The following is a 19,170-nucleotide window of genomic DNA, read 5'->3' as shown; positions in this document are numbered from 1 at the left end:
CACCGGCCCGGGATGCGCACAGCATCCCTGCACAACATCCCTGCACGGCACCCCTGCACAGCATCCCTGCACAGCATCCCTGCATCTCTGCACAGCATCCCTGCACAGCATCCCTGCACAGCATCCCTGCACAGCATCCCTGCATCTCTGCACAGCATCCCTGCACAGCATCCCTGCACGGCACCCCTGCACAGCATCCCTGCACGGCATCCCTGCACAGCATCCCTGCATCCCTGCACAGCATCCCTGCATCCCTGCACAGCATCCCTGCACAGCATTCCTGCACAGCATCCCTGCACAGCATCCACCCCTGCACAGCATCCCTGCATCCCTGCACAGCATCCCTGCATCCCTGCACAGCATCCCTGCATCCCTGCACAGCATCCCTGCACAGCATCCCTGCACAGCATCCCTGCACAGCATCCACCCCTGCACAGCATCCCTGCACAGCATCCACCCCTGCACAGCATCCCTGCACAACCCCAGCCCGCTGCTGCTGGGAGGGGACAGCGAGCAAAGCGGGTGTTGTAAGGAAAAGGAGATTCGTGGTAACCTGGGAATTGGCTGTGAGCCTGAAATGGGAGAATTGGGATGGGGGAATCAGGTTTGAGATCTGCACAATCGTCCTCCTGTCATGAATCCTATAACCTCTCCCCTCTGCACTAAGCTGGCTGTCTCCATCTAGGAGTTAAACTGAATTCTGAGTCTACAGCAGAGATCTATAAAAGGGGGGGAGGACAGATGGAGGATCTTTATTCCTTCTGCGGCAGCCAGAAATGCTCATTCCTACATTAAAATCACACACACACACTCAGGGTTTATGGTCCAGGTGCTACCCCAAACCCCAGTGTTAGCTCCCAGAACCAGCAGGCACCTCAGAGAGGCATCACAATGCACACAAACCAGATACACTCAGCTGGAAAAAGCAAATGATTTTCCAGACAAAGACAAATATAGAAATGCTGCCAATGCATATGCATAATGCACTAAAATGTGCATCCGGGGGCTGAGCACGGCACCTTCCAGGAAAGCTGCGCCTCCGAACGTTCCCACACAGACACGAGGCCAACAGGCACCACACCAGCACCTCGTTTGTTCTCCTGTAGCCAACAAGGAGAGCTGGGGAGGACTTTCATGTCTGAACCTGGCCAGCTTGGTGTTTTAACCTCAGCCCCAGCAGCAGCCTGCCCTGCAGTGTCCTTACAGGGCACCAGTGTTTGGGGAAGGGGCAGGGGGTGATGCTCCTCCCCAGCTCAGCACTCACACCAGCACTAAACCAGCTGTTTGATGCAAAGCTTGGTTTAATTCGCTTTCTTTGCCAGAGGACTCCCTCAAAAACAGGAGGGTCCTGTATCCACCCCAAACACCATCACAGGAGAGACCATGGCAGGACTGGGTCTCCACTCAGAGCCACTGGTTTGTGCCAGACCAACACTCAGCCAGCACCATCCTGCTCATTTCTGAGCAGCTCTGGAGCACGAGCGGGCTGGGATGGCTCTGGAGATGCAGAGGGTGGCTTGTGTTGAGCAGCATTAGAAACAGGAACAGTTTGGGTTCCTCAGGCGGTTCATTTTGGGCGGCAAGTGCTGGCCAGAGGCTCTGTCCAGCTCCTGAGGCCCCTGCTCTGTCCAGGCAGGGAGTTTCTCCTTCAGGAGGCCACTGAAATCCCCTTTTTTCACCTGTACAATCACAGGAAGCTGCTTTAAAGCTGCCCCGTTAGCACACATGCCAGGCTGGACCCAGGTGATGGATCTGCCTCATCCCCAGCTTCCAAACCTGCATCTTCTCTCGAGGATCCATTTTTAGGACAGCCAGTCTGTCTGATGTAATTTTAGCCTAATCAGAATAGCAAACATAGAATGATTTGGGTTGGAAGGGACCTCAGAGATCGTTTAGTTCCAATATGTAATAGATGTGGAATATTTCCTATTATTGCTACCATCCTTTCCCAAAACAACACAGGCAATTTTCCAAAACATAAACCTGAACTTAAAAAAAACAGCCAGGAAATTCCAGTTTCAATCTCAGAAGCAGCAACGACTTCCCCAAAGCATACAACCAGCCTGAATTCAGAGGGATTTCATGGCCAGTTTATCTTTTCCTCTAACCTGCAGTGAGCACAGAGGGAGCCTGGGTGTGGAGCCCAGAGGAAATGTTAGGAGAAGCCCAGTGGAGATGTTCTGCTGGTCCAAATCCCCCAGGGCATCCTCAGCGGGCACAGCCCATCCCTGGCTCTATCTCCTGGAAGCACCAAGGCAGTTTTGAGGCAGGACCCCCGAGGCTTTGCACGGAGCCAGAGCAGGGCAGGGGGAGCAGCAGAGGATGGGAAACCTCCAGAACAAAGGTGCACACATCACACATGCTCACTGAGCACTTCCGGAGCCCAACGGGAGGGGTTCACTGCCAGCGCCGAGCCTGGCAGGGCTGGGGCTGCCATTCTGCGAGAGATGAGCCACTCACAGCATGGGGGAGGGCACGGAGAAGGAACAGAGACACAGAGCCACAGATCCACAGAGCCACAGAATCACAGAGCCACAGATCCACAGAGCCACAGAATCACAGAGAGCCAGAGCCACAGAGCCACAGATCCACAGAGAGCCAGAGCCACAGAGCCACAGAGCCACAGAGCCACAGAGCCACAGATCCACAGATCCACAGAGCCACAGATCCACAGAGCCACAGAATCACAGAGCCACAGATCCACAGATCCACAGAGCCACAGATCCACAGAGCCACAGAATCACAGAGCCACAGAGAGCCAGAGCCACAGAGCCACAGAGCCACAGAGCCACAGAGCCACAGAGCTCCAGATCCACAGATCCACAGAGCCACAGATCCACAGAGCCACAGATCCACAGATCCACAGAGCTCCAGATCCACAGATCCACAGAGCTCCAGATCCACAGATCCACAGAGCCACAGATCCACAGAGCCACAGAATCACAGATCCACAGATCCACAGAGCCACAGAGCCACAGAGCCACAGAGCCACAGAGCCACAGAGCCACAGAGCCACAGAGCCACAGACCCCAGATCCACAGAGCCAGCCCCTCCTGACCCCCAGACGCCCACAGGAGGCTGTGAGGATGCTGCACCCCAGAGGATGCTGAATCCCGGAGGATGCTGCATCCCAGGAGATGCTGCATCCCGGGGGGGCTCAGCCACAGCATCCCCTTCCCCAGGTCCAACACCCCCTAAAAGATCAGGCAGGAAAGCCCCACCTCACCCAGGGACAGGTTTGGGGCTCTAGAGGAGGCTCTGTGTGTGTGTAACAGCAGCACAAACAGATTTACTGCAGAGAATTTAAATTATATTCGCAGTATTCCCAACAGTACTTGCTGCTTTATATAATTTCCCATGCCTTCTGCGTGCACTAAATGTTAATTTTACTATGAAAATGGATGGTACCTTCCTGATAAAGCACACCTACACAGCAGGGGTTTATATAAAACCACGGTGAAGTTGAACTTCATGGAATTCTTCCCGGGAAGTTTGGTCTAACGTTCTGCACAGAACGAGGAACGGGAAGATCTGTACCAGTTACATAAAGCACCACATCCCTCGCTGCACACAACTTGCAGAACTCGGGGAGCTTTGGGGAGCGCCGTTTGTGATGAAGGATCAGCCTGGATGAGGGAGGAGGTTGGAATTTCAGCACTCAGAGGAGGGACAGCAGCCAGGGAAGGAGGCTCCAGCTCACATCACACCCGTCCAGCCTGGACCTGTATCCCTCTGAGGGACACACGGATGGGATGGGGAATTCTGGACACCCAAATCACAAACAGAGGGGTCCCACACTGATATTGATAAGACAGGAATTTTGGAGCAAGCAGAGGAAACGGATGCTGCCAAATCCTCCCGTGCGGAACGCACCGGGCTCAGCCCTGTGACCACGTCTCCCTCCAATGGATGTCTCCAGTAATTAGCACATCCCACTCCTTGCAGCTCAGCAGGCACAGCTCGTACTCAGCAGCCAGGATTTGGGATTGGAATGCTCACAGCTCCCGGATTCCCCTTCTCTGGTCCCCTCCTGAGGTGCCAGGACAGCCCAGGGGTGTGAGGCTGTGCCAGCTCCCATTCCCTGCCCTGCTGTTCATCCATCCATCCATCCATCATCCATCCATCCATCCATCCATCCATCCATCCATCCCTGTGCAGAGTAACAACCTCCACTCCTGGACAGGCAGAAGTATCTCTGTTTTCCAGCTCCACCTTCTATTAACTGGGAAAATGAGCCACTGAACTCGTCACCTTAATTAACCAGAGAATTCTGGCCATGCTGCTGTAGGGATGGGGCAGGAGGAGCCCAAATCTGCTACCCTTTGGCCAAAGGAGATAAGTCTCAGTGAACTGGGGGAAATTTCACACAAAACACAAAATTTCACACAAAATCACTCAGTGATTCTGAGCAGGAACAGAATTGATCTGGATGGATGAAATCCATGGTCAAAGGGAAAACACTGCTGGTGACTGTCAGCCCCAAACTGCTTCATCTCCTCTGGATTCCCTCTCAGAACACCCACCCCAGACCTTTAGGGCACCATGAGGGAAGTTTAAACTTTCCAGCTGAATTAATTGTGCCCCCAGGAAAGAACAGCCAGCCATGGAACCCAGGGATGTGTGGGCACCTTTTCCTCCATTCCCATTTTCCTGCACTCACAAACGCTGCTGTGACGTTGGGCACCATGGGGGGGTCACTCAGATTCCATCAGAGATTATAAGAAAACCATTAAATTCTATTTTTTTTTTTCCTAAATCTAAGCAGGAATTAAACTCGGGGTTTCAGAGATTAAAGGCCAGTGAGATTATGATTTGCTGTTTCCAAAAAGGAGGATTTCCTTAAGCTGGGAGTTGCCTCTTTTTCCTTTTCTCTTCATGGAATGCCTGCCAGAGCCCTCTTTTCCATCCTGGGCCAGATGGGAGGCACCAGCCTGTGAGCTGCAGAGCTGCTGCAAAGAGCAGATTTTTCCTCAAGAATCTCCATAATCTTATATGTTTATGGAATGGCTTCATGGGAAGCTTTAAAAATCCCCAAACACCTAAAATTCCTTACCCAAACTGCAAAATGAAGGAATACTTGTAGAGACTTGGACTTGGGCCTGATTTGGGCTGTGGAAAATTAATTTTCCAGTCACCCACAGTTCCCTTCCTGTTCATCCCTCAAATGGAAAGTTTCCTCACTGTCCACATGAATTTGGGAAATTTTTCCAGTAATTTCCTTTTTCAGAAGGATTTCCTAAGTTGAGAGCCAGCAAAGCAGTGAAGTGGGAGAGAAGGTGGATGTGGGAGAGAGCAGGGAAGAACCACTTGAAGCCTCATGGCAAGGCTGGGAGTGCTGGAACGAGAAGAAATTAAGTTTCTAAAGCCACTTCTGCAATGTTTACAGCACACAGGGCAATGCTGGAGGTTGAATTCAGCTCCACAACCACCTGAACAAAAGCTGCACAAAGCTCAGAGGCCGTGGGGAAGGACCTGAGCATCTCTGGGTCACTGTTCCAAGCAGTCCATGAAAGAAAACTGAGCCCCAGCAGCGATGTCCCGATGGAATCAGTGCCACAGCTCCTGTGACACCACACAGACAGTGCTGAAATGGCACAGAGAGCCTGTTTGGGAGGGCTCAATCCATTGTGCTCCTCTGGATTGCAGTGAGAACAATAAATCTTCTATTTTTAAGTTTACTTGAACTTAAAGCATTAAGACAGACTAAAATCTCGTGCCCCTGGCAATGCGAGTGTTTTCTGCCCTCCTTGCATCTGCTGCACACTCCAGAAGCATCTTCAACTTCCCAGTGATGAAAAGGAAAATAAACCCCCTCAAATCCTGCAGAAATCAGATGTGGTAACACCAATTACCCTGGTCACAAAGACTTCAGGGGCCGAGCAAGTTGTGTCTGAAAGGACCCATCCAACTCAGATGCTTCGTTTCAATCTTATGTAAGCTCTCCTTGTCTGAAAAAACCCCAGCCCCTGGCCTAAAGGAACACAGAGACCTTTACTTCTTCATTTCATTTCATTTCATTTCTCAGCTTTTGGGCTCACTGTTGAGCCTGGAAAAAGGTAAAGAAAGCAAAGCCCAAACTGCAGAAAAATCCAAGGCAAGTCCCTTCCTTGGGGGAAGACAAGTGCTCCCTCCAGGCACTCTGACATTCAACTGCAGAATCCTCACATCAGCACAAGTCTGGGCAAAGTGCTGTGTGAAAAAGAAATTATTACCTGCCAGAAACTAAAAGTAAACCCTTCTGAATTCGGGGTCAGTGTCCCCAGTGGGATCCCTGAGCAAATCAGCTGCACAGGCACAGGGAAACTCTTTGGCATGAAAATCAAAGGGTGCATTTCAGCACCTGCGAGGGAATGAGGACGAAAAGCAATCGGCCAGAGCTCCCTGCAGCCTTCTCACCCCCTCCTGCGACACTTGGCTCTGCCTTCCCCAGCCTTCTCCTTGTCAAGACACTGAGGAAAGGAAAAACCATCTCATTAAGAAGCTGACCCGTGGGTCTCATGTTCTTCACACAAATTAACCCAGAGAATTGGATGTGTTTCATAGAAATTGTTCTCTCCCCCTCTCTCTGCCTCCCAAAAAAAGGAGAGGGAACAGCCTATTGAATCTGGCACTCTTTTAATGAAGAAAACAGTGCAAGCCAACCTAATGAAGTAGGAATTCCAGATGGATAGCAGTAGGTGTATGAATAGAACATAGTGCACTCGTTTTTATCAGCAATATCAGCATTCAGAAAAGAAGTTTACAGCCTTTTTCTACTTTTTTTCTCCTTTCTCCAAGCGAGGCAGGTGAATGCCTGTAGGCTCCATTCCCTCTCCCAGCTCAGTGGGATTCTGTGAGAGCAGTGAGAGCGAGCACAGGCTGCTGCCTTCCAGGAATGGCCAGCATTGCCCTCCTGCAGCTGGTGACAATGTGTGACAGCCACGGGCACCCCGGTGCCACGGGGAGCTGAATGTGCCACAGGGATCCTGACTGTGCCATGGGGAACCAAATGTGCCACAGGGATCCTGGCTCTGCCATGGGGAGCTGACTGTGCCACAGGGAGCCAAATGTGCCATGGGGAGCCAAATGTGCCATGGGGAGCTGACTGTGCCACAGGGAGCCAAATGTGCCACAGGGACCCTGACTGTGCCATGGGGAGCCAAATGTGCCACGGGGAGCTGAATGTGTCACAGGGATCCTGGCTGTGCCACAGGGACCCCAGCTGTGCCACAGGGACCCTGGCTGTGCCACAGGAATCCTGGCTGTGCCACAGGGATCCTGGCTGTGCCATAGGGATCCTGACTGTGCCACAGGGACCCCAGCTGAGCCAGAGGGAGCCTGGTGTGAGGGATCACACTGACAATGCCCCCTGTGTGGGACACAGCTGCACATAGAGGCACAGGAAGGCACCTGGTGCTGCACAGGGCAGCACAGTGGCAGTTCTGTGCTGGTGATCAGCAGCACTGAGGGGAAATCCCAATGGGATGGAGCTGAGGTTTGTTGTGCTGCCTGGAGCACAACAACTCCCTGCAGGAGTGGGGAGAGCTTCAGGTGCTGCCTGAAACAAGCAGAGAAGGTGTGCTGCAATTCACTGCGTGCCCAGCACCATCCTGGGTCACATCCAAGGAATTCTGCAGCGTGGCAGAACGGGGAGGAAGGGGCTGGGATCCCCTCTGAACACACTTCTGGACAAGAGCACAACTCCTTGGCTTCAGTGGGAGTCACCTGAGCTCCAGACAAGGAAATCTTTACTTTTCATGCAGACTGAGCTGGAGATTTCACAGCCTGAACCTGGGTAAGGTACTCCTGGCACTCCAGCCAGTCCCTACCAACACTTGTCTCTCCTCTCTGCCCATATTACATAACAAGCATCTCTCTCTTTTTTTTTCCATAAGTCGTCTTTTCATAACAATAGAAACTATTGGAGCCAGAGATAACTTGATGAATTTTTCCTATTATCTAAGAGCTTAGTCACTCAGGGAATTAGTCATGTTCAAAATAACAGCCAGGCTCAAAGAGATTCGGAGCAACCATTCCAGAGCAGAAGCAGCTAATGTCATAAATACATTAAGATGTCAGCTTGAAGCATTTCAGAGATTTTTCAAGAAGTGTTTGAAAAAAGAAAAACCCTTTGATGAGATCCAAGGAAATCAGGTTCTCTTCAGTTAAAAACACCTCGTGGTTTGCAAAGGCTGTGGTGCTCAGACACTGAAACCCTGAGCAGGAGGGACAGATGGACGTGGTGACCACATGGGGTGTGTGGCTTCCCAGCAAGCACAGCCTGCTCAGAGCTCCACAAAATCCTGCTTCCCATGTCTGTGGCACCCTCCCAGGATTCTCCACACATCCCTGATGTATCTCAAGAGACAGAGGGGGTATTGGAGTGTCTCTATTCCAGCAGGTAGGAACTGGGGCCAGAGCCATGGCAATGGAGCCAGGCCTCCTCCCAGCCCCTCCTGGGACTGACACAAGGACAATCATCAGCACGGAGCAGGGATTTATCCAAACATTTTTATTTACCACAACATCAGCCCTTTCTTAACTGGGACATTTGGAGCAGCAGCACTGGCAGGAGGCTGTAAATGAAAGGTTAAAGCAGCCCTAAAGTGGGAGAGAAATGGCAAACAGCAACAAAGAAATGCATTTGGTGGGATGGACTTTGGCCTTTGGGGGCTCCTGCACTGCAGCAGCCACAGAATTCTCCAGGCATGCAGAGCTCAGGAAAGCCAAGCACCATCTCCAGTGACAGGAGAGCTGCATGAACAGGAACAGCTTCCAAACTTCCCACTCTGCTGTGGAAAAGCCCTCCCTGCTGAGGCCACAGGGCGTGGAGATGGGGCAGCATCCTCTGCAGGACACCCAGAGCACTCAGGAGCTTCCCTGGGGCTGCTCCAGCGCTTCCTGCTCCCTTTGATCTCTGCACAAAAACTGCTCTGGGTCTCTCCAGTCCCATTTCCCCCAATTTCTGGATACCACAAGCTCCTCTTTCCATTCTGCCCTGGCCTGGCTGCTCTCCACCAGCTGCTTTTGCTTATCCAAACTTCCAAAAACAAAAGTCAAACCCCAACTGCTTTTTTCCTGCTTCTCTTTTCCAGACTTCCCATTGAGATTTTTAGGATTACGGAGTGCAAAGGGTACTTTGTACTTCCCTGTGATTTTCAGACTGACAAGTGGAAAAGAATCAGTGAGGAAAACTCAGGGGTATCTCCACCAATTGCAGCATTTGACCCTTTGATTCACCTAATTATTTCCACCATATTTTAGGTTGTGATGATTTACAGGAGTTTACTTTTTGCTTAGGAGAGAAACGAAAAATATCAACAGCACCTTGATTTTAAGGATTTGAACAACAGGAAGTGTAAAAATATCATTACTTATGGCTAAAAAAGAAAAAAGTTGGGACTGTATCTATTGAAGGTGATGGCTGCACTCACCTGGACTGTCACAGGCACAACATTAAACCCAAAAGGAGATCCTTTGTGAGGAAATTCCACAGAAGATCCACATTTGTGTTACTTGTAATACAATCAAAGACTTGGGAAAAAACTCTGCCCTTGTCAGATAAAAAACTGATCCAGAAGAGGCTGTATTTTGTCCTAGTTTAATTCAACTCATTTGATTACCATGCTGGATCAATATCCTCTGAAGAATGCCAAACCAAATAATCATTGTGCTCACACACTGCTCAGATGTGCAGATTGATTCTCATCACTACCAATGACAATTAGTTGAAATTTTCTAGGTTAGGAATAAATACTAGAGGGTTCAGCAACATGGTACCAGTGAAGCATGGAAAACACCCCCGTGGGATGCCAGCATAATTGGCAAAAGATTAATTGTTTAAGAAATGGGAGGCAGCACATGCAAAGGAGGGAAAAAAGAAGCTCCGACAGCTTAATATTATGGAATAATAGCTTGGGTTTAAGGGCTGATTTGGAAAAAAAAAAGCCACCTGCCACGAGAACAAAAGGTACAATCACTTGTAAAGCATTAGTGACACGCTTCTTAAAGATGAGTAACTCTGAAAGGGAGCAGATCTCAGTGTTGAACCCAAGCTGAGAACAACAGAAAACAGCATTTTGAATAAATCACTGCTGTGCAGAACTTGGGAGAAATCAGGCTAAAATCCAGGTTTTGACCAATGTGCCCGAGCAGAACAAAATCCAGGGATGCTGACAGAATAAATGTATATTGCTGGTCTTTAGCAGCACAAAGAAAATAATATTGGAGTAAAAAAGCATAACAGAGACTCAGTGCCCATGGAAATGGGTCCAGGGAGGCTCTGGATGAAAGGGTGAGGTTGTGCACGGCACGGGGGGCTGTGTGAGCAGAGCAGCCAACCTTCACTCAGGAGCAGAGCTGGTTGATAGTTCCACAGTACATTTTAGCCAGCAGACTGAGGTAATAATAGTCCCACTGAATTGCTGAAATGCAGCTGCTCCTGGTGTGGAATAACTCACTTGTTTAGCACAGGCCACCAAATGATCAACATCTGAAGCACTAAAATTTCAAATAACTTCCCAGTGAGGACAGCAAGGAAATCTGCATTGGAGGGAATACTGCTACCCACATTGGCACTTGGCCAGGGCATCTGGACCAACACATCTTGTCTTCCTAAAGGAGCAGAACTTGTAGGGACCAAGTGTTGGCTTTAGGTGCTCCCAAAATCGCTGTGCTCCAAGGGCAGGAGTCCCTGAACCCTCGGGCCACCCATCCCCAGGGAAAGATTCCTCACTGCCAGGGACTGCAAACACCTCTGCTGGATTGATCTTATTTGGTTCAGTTTTACTTTGCTGGTTTGACATAATTTTTTATTTTCAGACATCTGGAGATACGTGGAATATCTCCAAATACTGCTGAGGCTGTTGAACTGCTGCATAAAACACAGAAACCACAGCTCTCTCTTTTATTTCTCTCTCGTTAGAAGGAGCAATATTGGGAAATTCCCGGGTAGAACCTGCTTCAAAATCAATCACTGGAGTTTTACTTTCTCCCCAAAACAGCTTCTCTTACAGGCTACAGCAAGCACTGTAATTTCTCTCCAAGAGAAAGCAAGGATTAGACTGAGGAGAGCAGAGTAACACAGCCGGCAGCAAGGAAAGAATCTGGGAAGATGAGAGGGCAAGAAAGTGTCAAGTCTTGTGCTGTGTCAAGTGGAAAAGCACTTTGTCCTGCACCATCCCTGGGAGAAGAGGGCAAAGGAGATAAGAAGAGCCTCCCCCGGCTCCCCAGCACCACTTTTAACCCCTGCCAATGGACCCGGCACACGGCGGCTGGCGGAGAGAGAGGGGCGAGCTGCGGGACGAGGAGGGCAGGGGAAGGAATCGCATCCCTGCGGATGCTCCGAGGGTGGGAGGCTGCAGGAACCCCACGAGGTGCTGCCGGGTGGGCAGGACCTTAAACAGGACCCCAAACGCTGCCTACACCCCACAGGGCACCGCCAGCACCGCCCGAGCCTTTCGGGAGCACAAAGCCCCCAGCCCCGGGTGCGGGAGCAGCGGGGAGGGGATGAGGGCAGGAGGAGAAGGGGCAGCCATCCCTCCCGAAGGCTCCCCGCTGCCAGCAGCATCTGCCGCTGCCCCGGGAGCCGGAACGCGGGGGCTGAGCCGGGTGATGCCGGCCCGGTGCTGCCGGAGCCCGGAGCCCGCAGGGATGCCCGAGGCTCCCTCCCGCAGCACGGGGAGAGCCAGGGAAGGGAGAACCCCAAAGCACCGCACGGAGCCGGGGGGAAATGCCATCGCAAAGGCGAGCTGGGCACGGAGGGCGAGCCGGGCAGCAGGAGGAGGAGGAGGAGGAAGAGGAGAAGGATCTCTCTCAGTAACAACCGCATCTCTTCCCGGGGAAGTTTCTCAATGAGACGGAGGGGCCCTGCTGAGCCGGGGGAGATGAAGTTCCCCTCTTCCCCGGGCACAGCAGCCCCCCGAGGGGCTGAGCGAGGCATGCAGGGCGGCAGAGGCTCGGCCGGAGCCTCCCCGAGCCCGAGCAGCGCCCGCCGGCCCCGCCAGGCTGCTGCAGCCTCGGGCTCCATCCACATCGGGCTCCCCCCGCACCGCAACTCATCACCCGCCGGAGGGGCACATCTGACAGGTCCCGGCTGCCCCGGGTACTCCTCTCTCTCTCCTCACAGCCCTCAACACGCCCGGGGAACCGGGCAAAACCTCTGCTTCCCCCCCGGAGCCACCGGCTCGCCCTGCGGAACCCCCTCCCCAGCACTGCCGCTCCCTCCCACGCCCCGAGGCATGCCCACCCTCCTTCCTTCCTTCCTTCCTCTCAATTCCTTCTTTTGCTCAGCAGTTTGGGAAGCAGAGTCTATAAAATGGCTACAGAGTGATCAATGGTTTCAAGGACAGGGAGTAAAGGAGGAGTCAGGAGATAGGACGGAGGTTCATTTCCCTGTCAAAGTACTGCAATAAGAGGAAAAGAGAAAGACATAGCTACCTGAACTCACCATTCCTGTTCCATCCCTTAGCCACTGCATCTTGCTTCTGATGATGTCCTTATTATCAGGGAGGGGAAGAAAAAAAAAAAAATCCCTACTGCCTGGCGAGAGCTGGCAGGAAAAAAAAAAAAGAAGCCCCCCACCCCCACCCTAGCCTGGAGCTTTCAGTCAGCCATCCCTCAGCCCGGCAATCCCGTGCCTGTCAGGAGCACGTTATTAGCAGCCTCCTCACTACCTGGGATTCTGCTTATTTATTTCAGTCACGGACCCAGGGATTTGAGGGGAGGGGGATGTCCTTCTTTTCCTTCTTTTCCTTTTTTTTTTTTTTTTTTTTTTTTTTTTCCCCCATGCCGTGCTTTGAAACTCTGCAGGAGGGGAGGGGAGTAGGAGGGAGGGGAGGGAAGGGGGCAGCGATGCGAATTTGGGGAGGGTCCTGCTGCCGGTGGCCGGTCACCCTGGGCCCCAGCGCTGCAGGACGCCGGCTCTGCAGAGCCAGCACATGTTCCACACTCAGCAAGGGGCTGGGGATTTTGCTGACGTTCAAAGGGCAGCAGGTTCTCATTCTGCTCTCCACACGAAGGATGAGTCCCCTTCCCACTGAAAGCAAAGCTCCCAGCCCAGCGCTGCACCTGATCCTCCCCCATCTCCAGCGCCCTGCTCCCCACTCCTCATCATCCCCTGCCTGCTCCCCCGGATTCTCCCCACTTTCTGGCCACAGCGAGGAAACGAGAGCCCCTCTGCACAGCCAAGAAAGCAAAACCACACTCCTGAAGCGTTGCTCATCGATCCGGCCACCCACCACGTCGAGGGAGAGGAGATGGCGGTGTCTGGCGCTGGTTGGAAGAGGCGGCGGCAGCATATGGGATGTGTAGAGCCAAGTGGGAACGGGGCTGAATCCTCGCGGATCCTCCAGCTGGGACACGCACGTCGACATGGTTCTCCCCATGGTGGGCACGGGGATGTGGGGATGCCAGGAGTTGGCCAAGGCCGCTCACGGCGCCGGTGGCGCAGCCCCTGCCGCCATCCCGGGGCTCGGTGCCCACAGGAAGGGGCAGCCCGGAGAAGGACTGACACACCCCTGAGTACAGGAAAATGCCCCAGCGATGTTCCCAAAATCCCCTCTTTGGCAGCTGAGTCTGCAGCTGGCTCCAGGGACAGGAGAGGGCAGGTAGGAATCGTGGAGACAAGGTGGGGAATGGCTGGCAGCGTGCTCTGGGCACGGCCAGGACGCTGGGGACACTGGACATGCTGGATCCACGCACAGGATGTGCTGTAAAATCTGTGGAGAAGCTCCAATCTCCTCAGCTCCAGCTGCAGAGGATTTAGGGTTGTGTTTGCACGGGTTTTTTCTCCATGCCTCAAGGGCAGAAGGGCATTTGGATCTCCCGCTCCTGGCCTCTGGAGGAGTCAACATTTTCCCTGCAGCTGGAGATTTGGAGTCAGGGAACAACACGCAGCTCCTCGTGACTGCCACTTTCTGCTGGTCCTGTGCCACTCAGCAGGATCAGAGCTTAGGTGTCTTCACTTATTTATTGAAATGGGACAGACCAGAAGTGCAGGCAGGACTGAAGGGACGCTGCCCAGCGTCTCTGCACTGCTGGGGCCCCACACAGCCTGCTCCAGTTCCATCAAGCCATATCCCATCACCTTCTGTACAAGCACTGACAGCCATCATTATTCCCAGAGATGGCTGACAAAAGAAGGAGACAGGAGGCAAATGCTTAGAGCTGTCCAAACTTCAGAATTCTGCCTGAATTTTGAGTGACAGAAACACCAGGTAAGTTATTTACATCCACAGGAGGGCTCTCATTGGAAAATGCCACGTGCTGGAATGTGTTGTCAGTCAGGGAGAGCCCCATCTCCTGCAGCAGGTGATGGCCACGGCTCTGAGCAGCCCTGGAATTCATCTTACAGGTACCTCACCTGCTCGGGATGTCAGCCAGAGGCAGCACAACCTCACCAAAAAACTGATTCAAAAGCTGCAGAGGCTGGGAGAGCTGGGACAGCAGAACTGGCTGACATCTCCTGAGTGGACAATGCTCCCCTGAGAAACTTGGACTGAAAACACAGCAATGATCAGGTTATCTCTAACTGAAAGGAAACATTAAATGAGATCTGCACTGTTGTCAGCACACACGCAGAGAATACAACAATGACCCTCTTAAGCACAAAATCAGCTTTAAACCGTGCACTGCATCATCCAAACTCCTCTCACTTTGGTCAAAGTTGCACCCTGGCAGCGCAAATGGGTTTGTTTGGCACATCCCACCCTGCTGCTCAAATTGGGAATGTGGATCTGGAGGAGGAGGAGGATTTTTCTGTGCAGGACTGTTACTCAGGAGCAGAACAATCCCAGTTTCTCTCCTGCCAGCTGTTGATCAGGCCTGTCAATAAGGCTCATATTGCACTGTTTCACTTCCTATGCCTTGTTTACTCTAAGCTGATTTGAGAAGCAAACCAAGAGTTGCCAGGTTAATTCTTGCTCCCTGTGAAGGTGCTGAAAGGCAAGAAAGCCCCAGGATCAGCCAAATCTCTGAATGGGCAGCAGGCTGCACACAAATCCCATCCTGCCCAGAGCAGTGGGGCAGCCGTTCTCCCTGGCACGGGGAAGCTCAGAGAGAACCCAGCTGCATTTCCCTGCCAAGAAAATGCACCTCTGCTGCCTCATTGTCAATGCAAAGCGCTCTGCAGGCAGCCAGCGGGCAGGGGACCAAGCCCAGAGTCCCTGCCAGAGCAGGGGGAACAGGGAAAAGCCACCTGTGAGCTTCTTCTGGGTCCTGTTCAGGGCTGTGATCATCCTTGTGGGCTCCTTCCAGCTCAGGAGATTGAGGGATTCTCTGATTCTCCACTTCCCTGTGCTGGAGGAGAGCATCTCCCAGGGATGGACAGGAGGTGCTGGCTCCTGTGCCAGGGACTGCTGCAGCCTGGCACACCCGAGGGCACGGGGGGCTCTGTGCCCACCCAGCACATCCCAGAGGTTCAATGTTCCCAAGCACAGCCCCGAGCTGGCTGGGAGACACAGAACATTGTGGGATTGTGCCACGGGCACTGCTCTGGTAGGAAAACCCACATTGCCCACAGGGAAACAGAGGCAGCTCTCAGTGTGCAGTGGTTGGGCACAGAGATCACACTGCAGGCTCCTGCCCTGCTCTTTAGCTCACAAATAAATGGAATTTCTACCATCCGAGCACATCCTGGCAAGAGAGGAAGGAGGCTTTGCTCAGGTCTGGGGGATCTCTGCAGAGGAAATCCCCAGGAAGAACTCGTGGATTGCTCATCAATAACACAATGTCCCAGTCAGTCTCAGCAGAGCTGCTCATGTTTGACCTATCACAGCCTCCAAAAGTTTCTGTCTTTTGAATAAGGATCAAAATCAGCTGCCCTGCTTCACTCTCAGCCCAGTCCAGGCTGAAGTCTCCTTGTGACTGAGCAGAGAAGTGAAGGCAGGGAAGGAAGGGGCAGTGTTCACCTCTGCAGTAGCAGTGACTGCCTGAATTATCAGATTAATGCCACTTTTCCACATGTAATTTATTTTCTCCTAATTCCCTGCAGCTGGAGAGCCACTCAAAAGCCAAGCAGGAGGACACTCAGTATCACATCACAGTGAAACAGCAAAAATAACCTTGGTCCTTGTGCCTCATCCACCACATCTGGAGTCATGGAAATAACACACAGAAGACTTCACTGGCATTCCCTCCACAGTCCCATCCTCCCAGAACCCACCCTGCTCTCCCACCTTTATTTCCAGTTTTTATTATTTCATTTAATTTAATTTTATAATTTAATATAATTGATAATTTAATATAATTTTATTAGTTTTTATTATTATTGCAGAGCAGCTTTTGGGAGCAGAACCCTTGTTTGAGACACCCAGAACCCAGCCCTGGGATCCCAAACATGAAGGTTCATTTCCTTGCAGCCTGTGAGAGCAGCATTGCAGGATTTCACCTGCCTCTCCTGTCTTTTCTTCCTGCTATTGTGTTACCACATCACCACTGAAATCTCCTTTAGATCTTCAAGGCCTCCCTCCCTTAATCCCACTGGGAGAGTTTTGCTCTTTTGGATGTGGGAACTTTTCCCAAAATGCTTTTTCCCCCACCCTGCTGTTGGTTTCATGAGGAGATTTCCCTTCTTTTGCTTTTCACCCCTTGCCTTTCCTCCCCAGCCAACATTCCCCATCCAACACCTCCTCATGGAAATTTCAGCCTGGAATTTCCTCACTGAGGCAGGAGAGGCTTTGGAGAGCCCTGTCTCACACTGCTATTTCACTGCTGCAGAAGGCAGATGTTCCTCATTCCATATCAGAGAGCACAAATATGTTCCTGCAGTCATTGTGTCTATTGAACTGCAAAGAACAGGCACCAAATCCTACAGGTTAATTAATGAGAAAGGAGGGGAATTTGTCTAACCTCTATTAGGAATTCTCCAGCCTGGCTTTATAAACCAATCAGCCACGCTGCACAGCTATGAAACTCGTACCCTCCTGCAGGAAAAAAAAGCCCAAACCCCATGGAATACTCTGCTAATGGCCCAGTGCCTCTCTGATTAGCACAGCAATAACACAGCCCTTCGGGCTCTTGCAAAGTATTATTATTATTTATGGTACATTACAAGGGAGTTTGTTTGTTCTTTAATAGGAGATGACATATTCAGAAGCCCAGATACGAGTGTCCTCCTGAACTAACTCTGACACAAAGATAGTTTCAGTCATAAATTATAGAATCATAGAAGCATAGGACTGGAACAAGTGCCTGAAACGTTTCTCTCTGTGATGGATGTGATTGGGATCTGGCTGTTTACCCCAGCAAGGGAGGGAGATCATTACCTGAGAGCCAGGGGCTTCCCCTCACCTCCTCAGGTGACACAGTGGCCACTGGCAGGGACAGACAGGGCACCCCAAACCTCTCCCCCTGCTCCAAACCCCTTCTCCAATCTGAATCACTTGTATGCACACTCTGTATGCTGGTCCAAACTCCAGTTATTCCTAATTTAATTAGGAATTTAATGCATTGGGCATTATTAATTAATTGCAGTATTTATATTTAGCAGTCCCAGTGCAAACAGCCCCCATGTGGCTCCAGGCAGAGGAATGTGCCACACACAGCCTAATCCATGGGAGAGGAGGGAGGGCATGGACTAGGCATGGCCACGCTCCCAAAGACCCCCCTCCAACAGCTTTTTGTGGGATTTTACCAACAAAATTCCAGCTTCAGCTTTGGAGAGGATCAAAACCAACTGGAACTTTTACAAAAGCCCTAGTGGGAAACCACAGGTTGGAAACCTGCTTGTAAAAAGCAGTTTTTTTATTAAGTAACCTCTTCAGTTCACTGCCCACAGTCTGCCAGACACACAGAGGTTCCTCCCAGCCCTCTCCAGTCCATCCTGCTCTTGGGAAGGCAGGAAAACAGGCAAATCCCAGATCTGCCTGCTTCCAAAACATCTCCTTCAAGATGGTTTGCATGTTGTTTACTATTCCTTCTCCTGTCACCCCCGCCTGACTGACAAGACTCCTGATGCCTCAGCCCATTTGATTTGCTAATATCACTCAACTTTTTCCACTTGCAAACCTCCCATCTCTGCTTTAATGAACCCAAGGAGTCTGTTGCCAAGGAAAGCTCTCTGTTGCCATGCCCTCTGTTTTAGAGGTGAAAATTAATAACCTGCAGACAAATTAAACTCTTTGGGTGGTGAGGAAAGCACCCCAGTTCACATCTCCAAGCCCAGTAAAGTGTCTCCAGCATCCAAGTCTTCCTTATCTCCATCTGTCACTAGCACTGCCCTAGTTCTGCTTATTTAGGGAAAATCCTATGGAGATTAAAAAAAGGAATAAAACTAAATTTGAAACTGAAAGGGTTTTACAAGCAGCACAATGCTCAAATACAAATTCATTTCATTTGTGTACTAAGAGATCTGCAGCCAAAAAAGGTATTTTTTAAAAAAAGAAAACTAGAGCTTAGCATTGCTGTTTGTGAGATTGACAGGGAAACAATAAATGCTGCCCTGGGTCCTGCATTTTGAGGTCACACCAGCAAATCCATAAACCCTGAGGCTGTGCTCCTCCCTGGTGCCTGGAGGGACATTCCATGCAGGAATTCCATGCAGGAGCCCAGGATGGAGCCTCCAGAGCCCTCAACATGGCCCTGTCTCATGGCCTGGGGGCTCTCACAGCCCTGCTCTGTCCCAAACCAACAGCCAGACCCACACACAGCTCCTGTCCCAAACCAACAGCCAGACCCACACACAGCTCCTGCCTGTCCCAAACCAACAGCCAGACCCACACACAGCTCCTGTCCCAAACCAACAGCCAGACCCACACACAGCTCCTGCCTGTCCCAAACCAACAGCCAGACCCACACACAGCTCCTGTCCCAAACCAACAGCCAGACCCACACACAGCTCCTGCCTGTCCCAAACCAACAGCCAGACCCACACACAGCTCCTGTCCCACACCAACAGCCAGACCCACACACAGCTCCTGTCCCACACCAACAGCCAGACCCACACACAGCTCCTGTCCCACACCAACAGCCAGACCCACACACAGCTCCTGTCCCAAACCAACAGCCAGACCCACACACAGCTCCTGTCCCAAACCAACAGCCAGACCCACATACAGCTCCTATCCCAAACCAACAGCCAGACCCACATACAGCTCCTATCCCAAACCAACAGCCAGACCCACACACAGCTCCTGTCCCAAACCAACAGCCAGACCCACACACAGCTCCTGTCCCAAACCAACAGCCAGACCC

At 51.7% G+C, this 19,170-nt stretch overlaps 1 protein-coding gene across 11 annotated transcripts in view; it reads right to left on the bottom strand.

The window, feature by feature from the left end:
* The window catches only part of ARHGEF9 (Cdc42 guanine nucleotide exchange factor 9), a 188,862-nt gene that overhangs the window by 103,029 nt on the left and 66,663 nt on the right, over positions 1–19,170 (bottom strand). The window contains exon 1 of one of the 11 annotated variants that reach the window (XM_023926771.2): positions 13,218–13,476. The exons of 8 other annotated variants lie outside the window; for them this stretch is intronic. In XM_023926771.2, coding sequence (XP_023782539.2) covers positions 13,218–13,364 — 147 coding nt within the window. In that variant the 5' untranslated portion in view covers positions 13,365–13,476. Of the gene's footprint in view, positions 1–12,417; positions 12,568–13,217; positions 13,477–19,170 lie in introns of those variants that run through there. 2 more of the 11 variants (XM_086850907.1, XM_086850906.1) reach the window with 2 other exon arrangements.

The sequence above is a fragment of the Cyanistes caeruleus genome, chromosome 14 (assembly GCF_971803275.1).
Source record: "Cyanistes caeruleus chromosome 14, bCyaCae1.hap1.1, whole genome shotgun sequence".
NCBI classification, from domain to species: domain Eukaryota; kingdom Metazoa; phylum Chordata; class Aves; order Passeriformes; family Paridae; genus Cyanistes; species Cyanistes caeruleus.
Note: the sequence above shows the minus strand (reverse complement) of the source record. Positions and strands in the feature narration are given on the sequence as shown.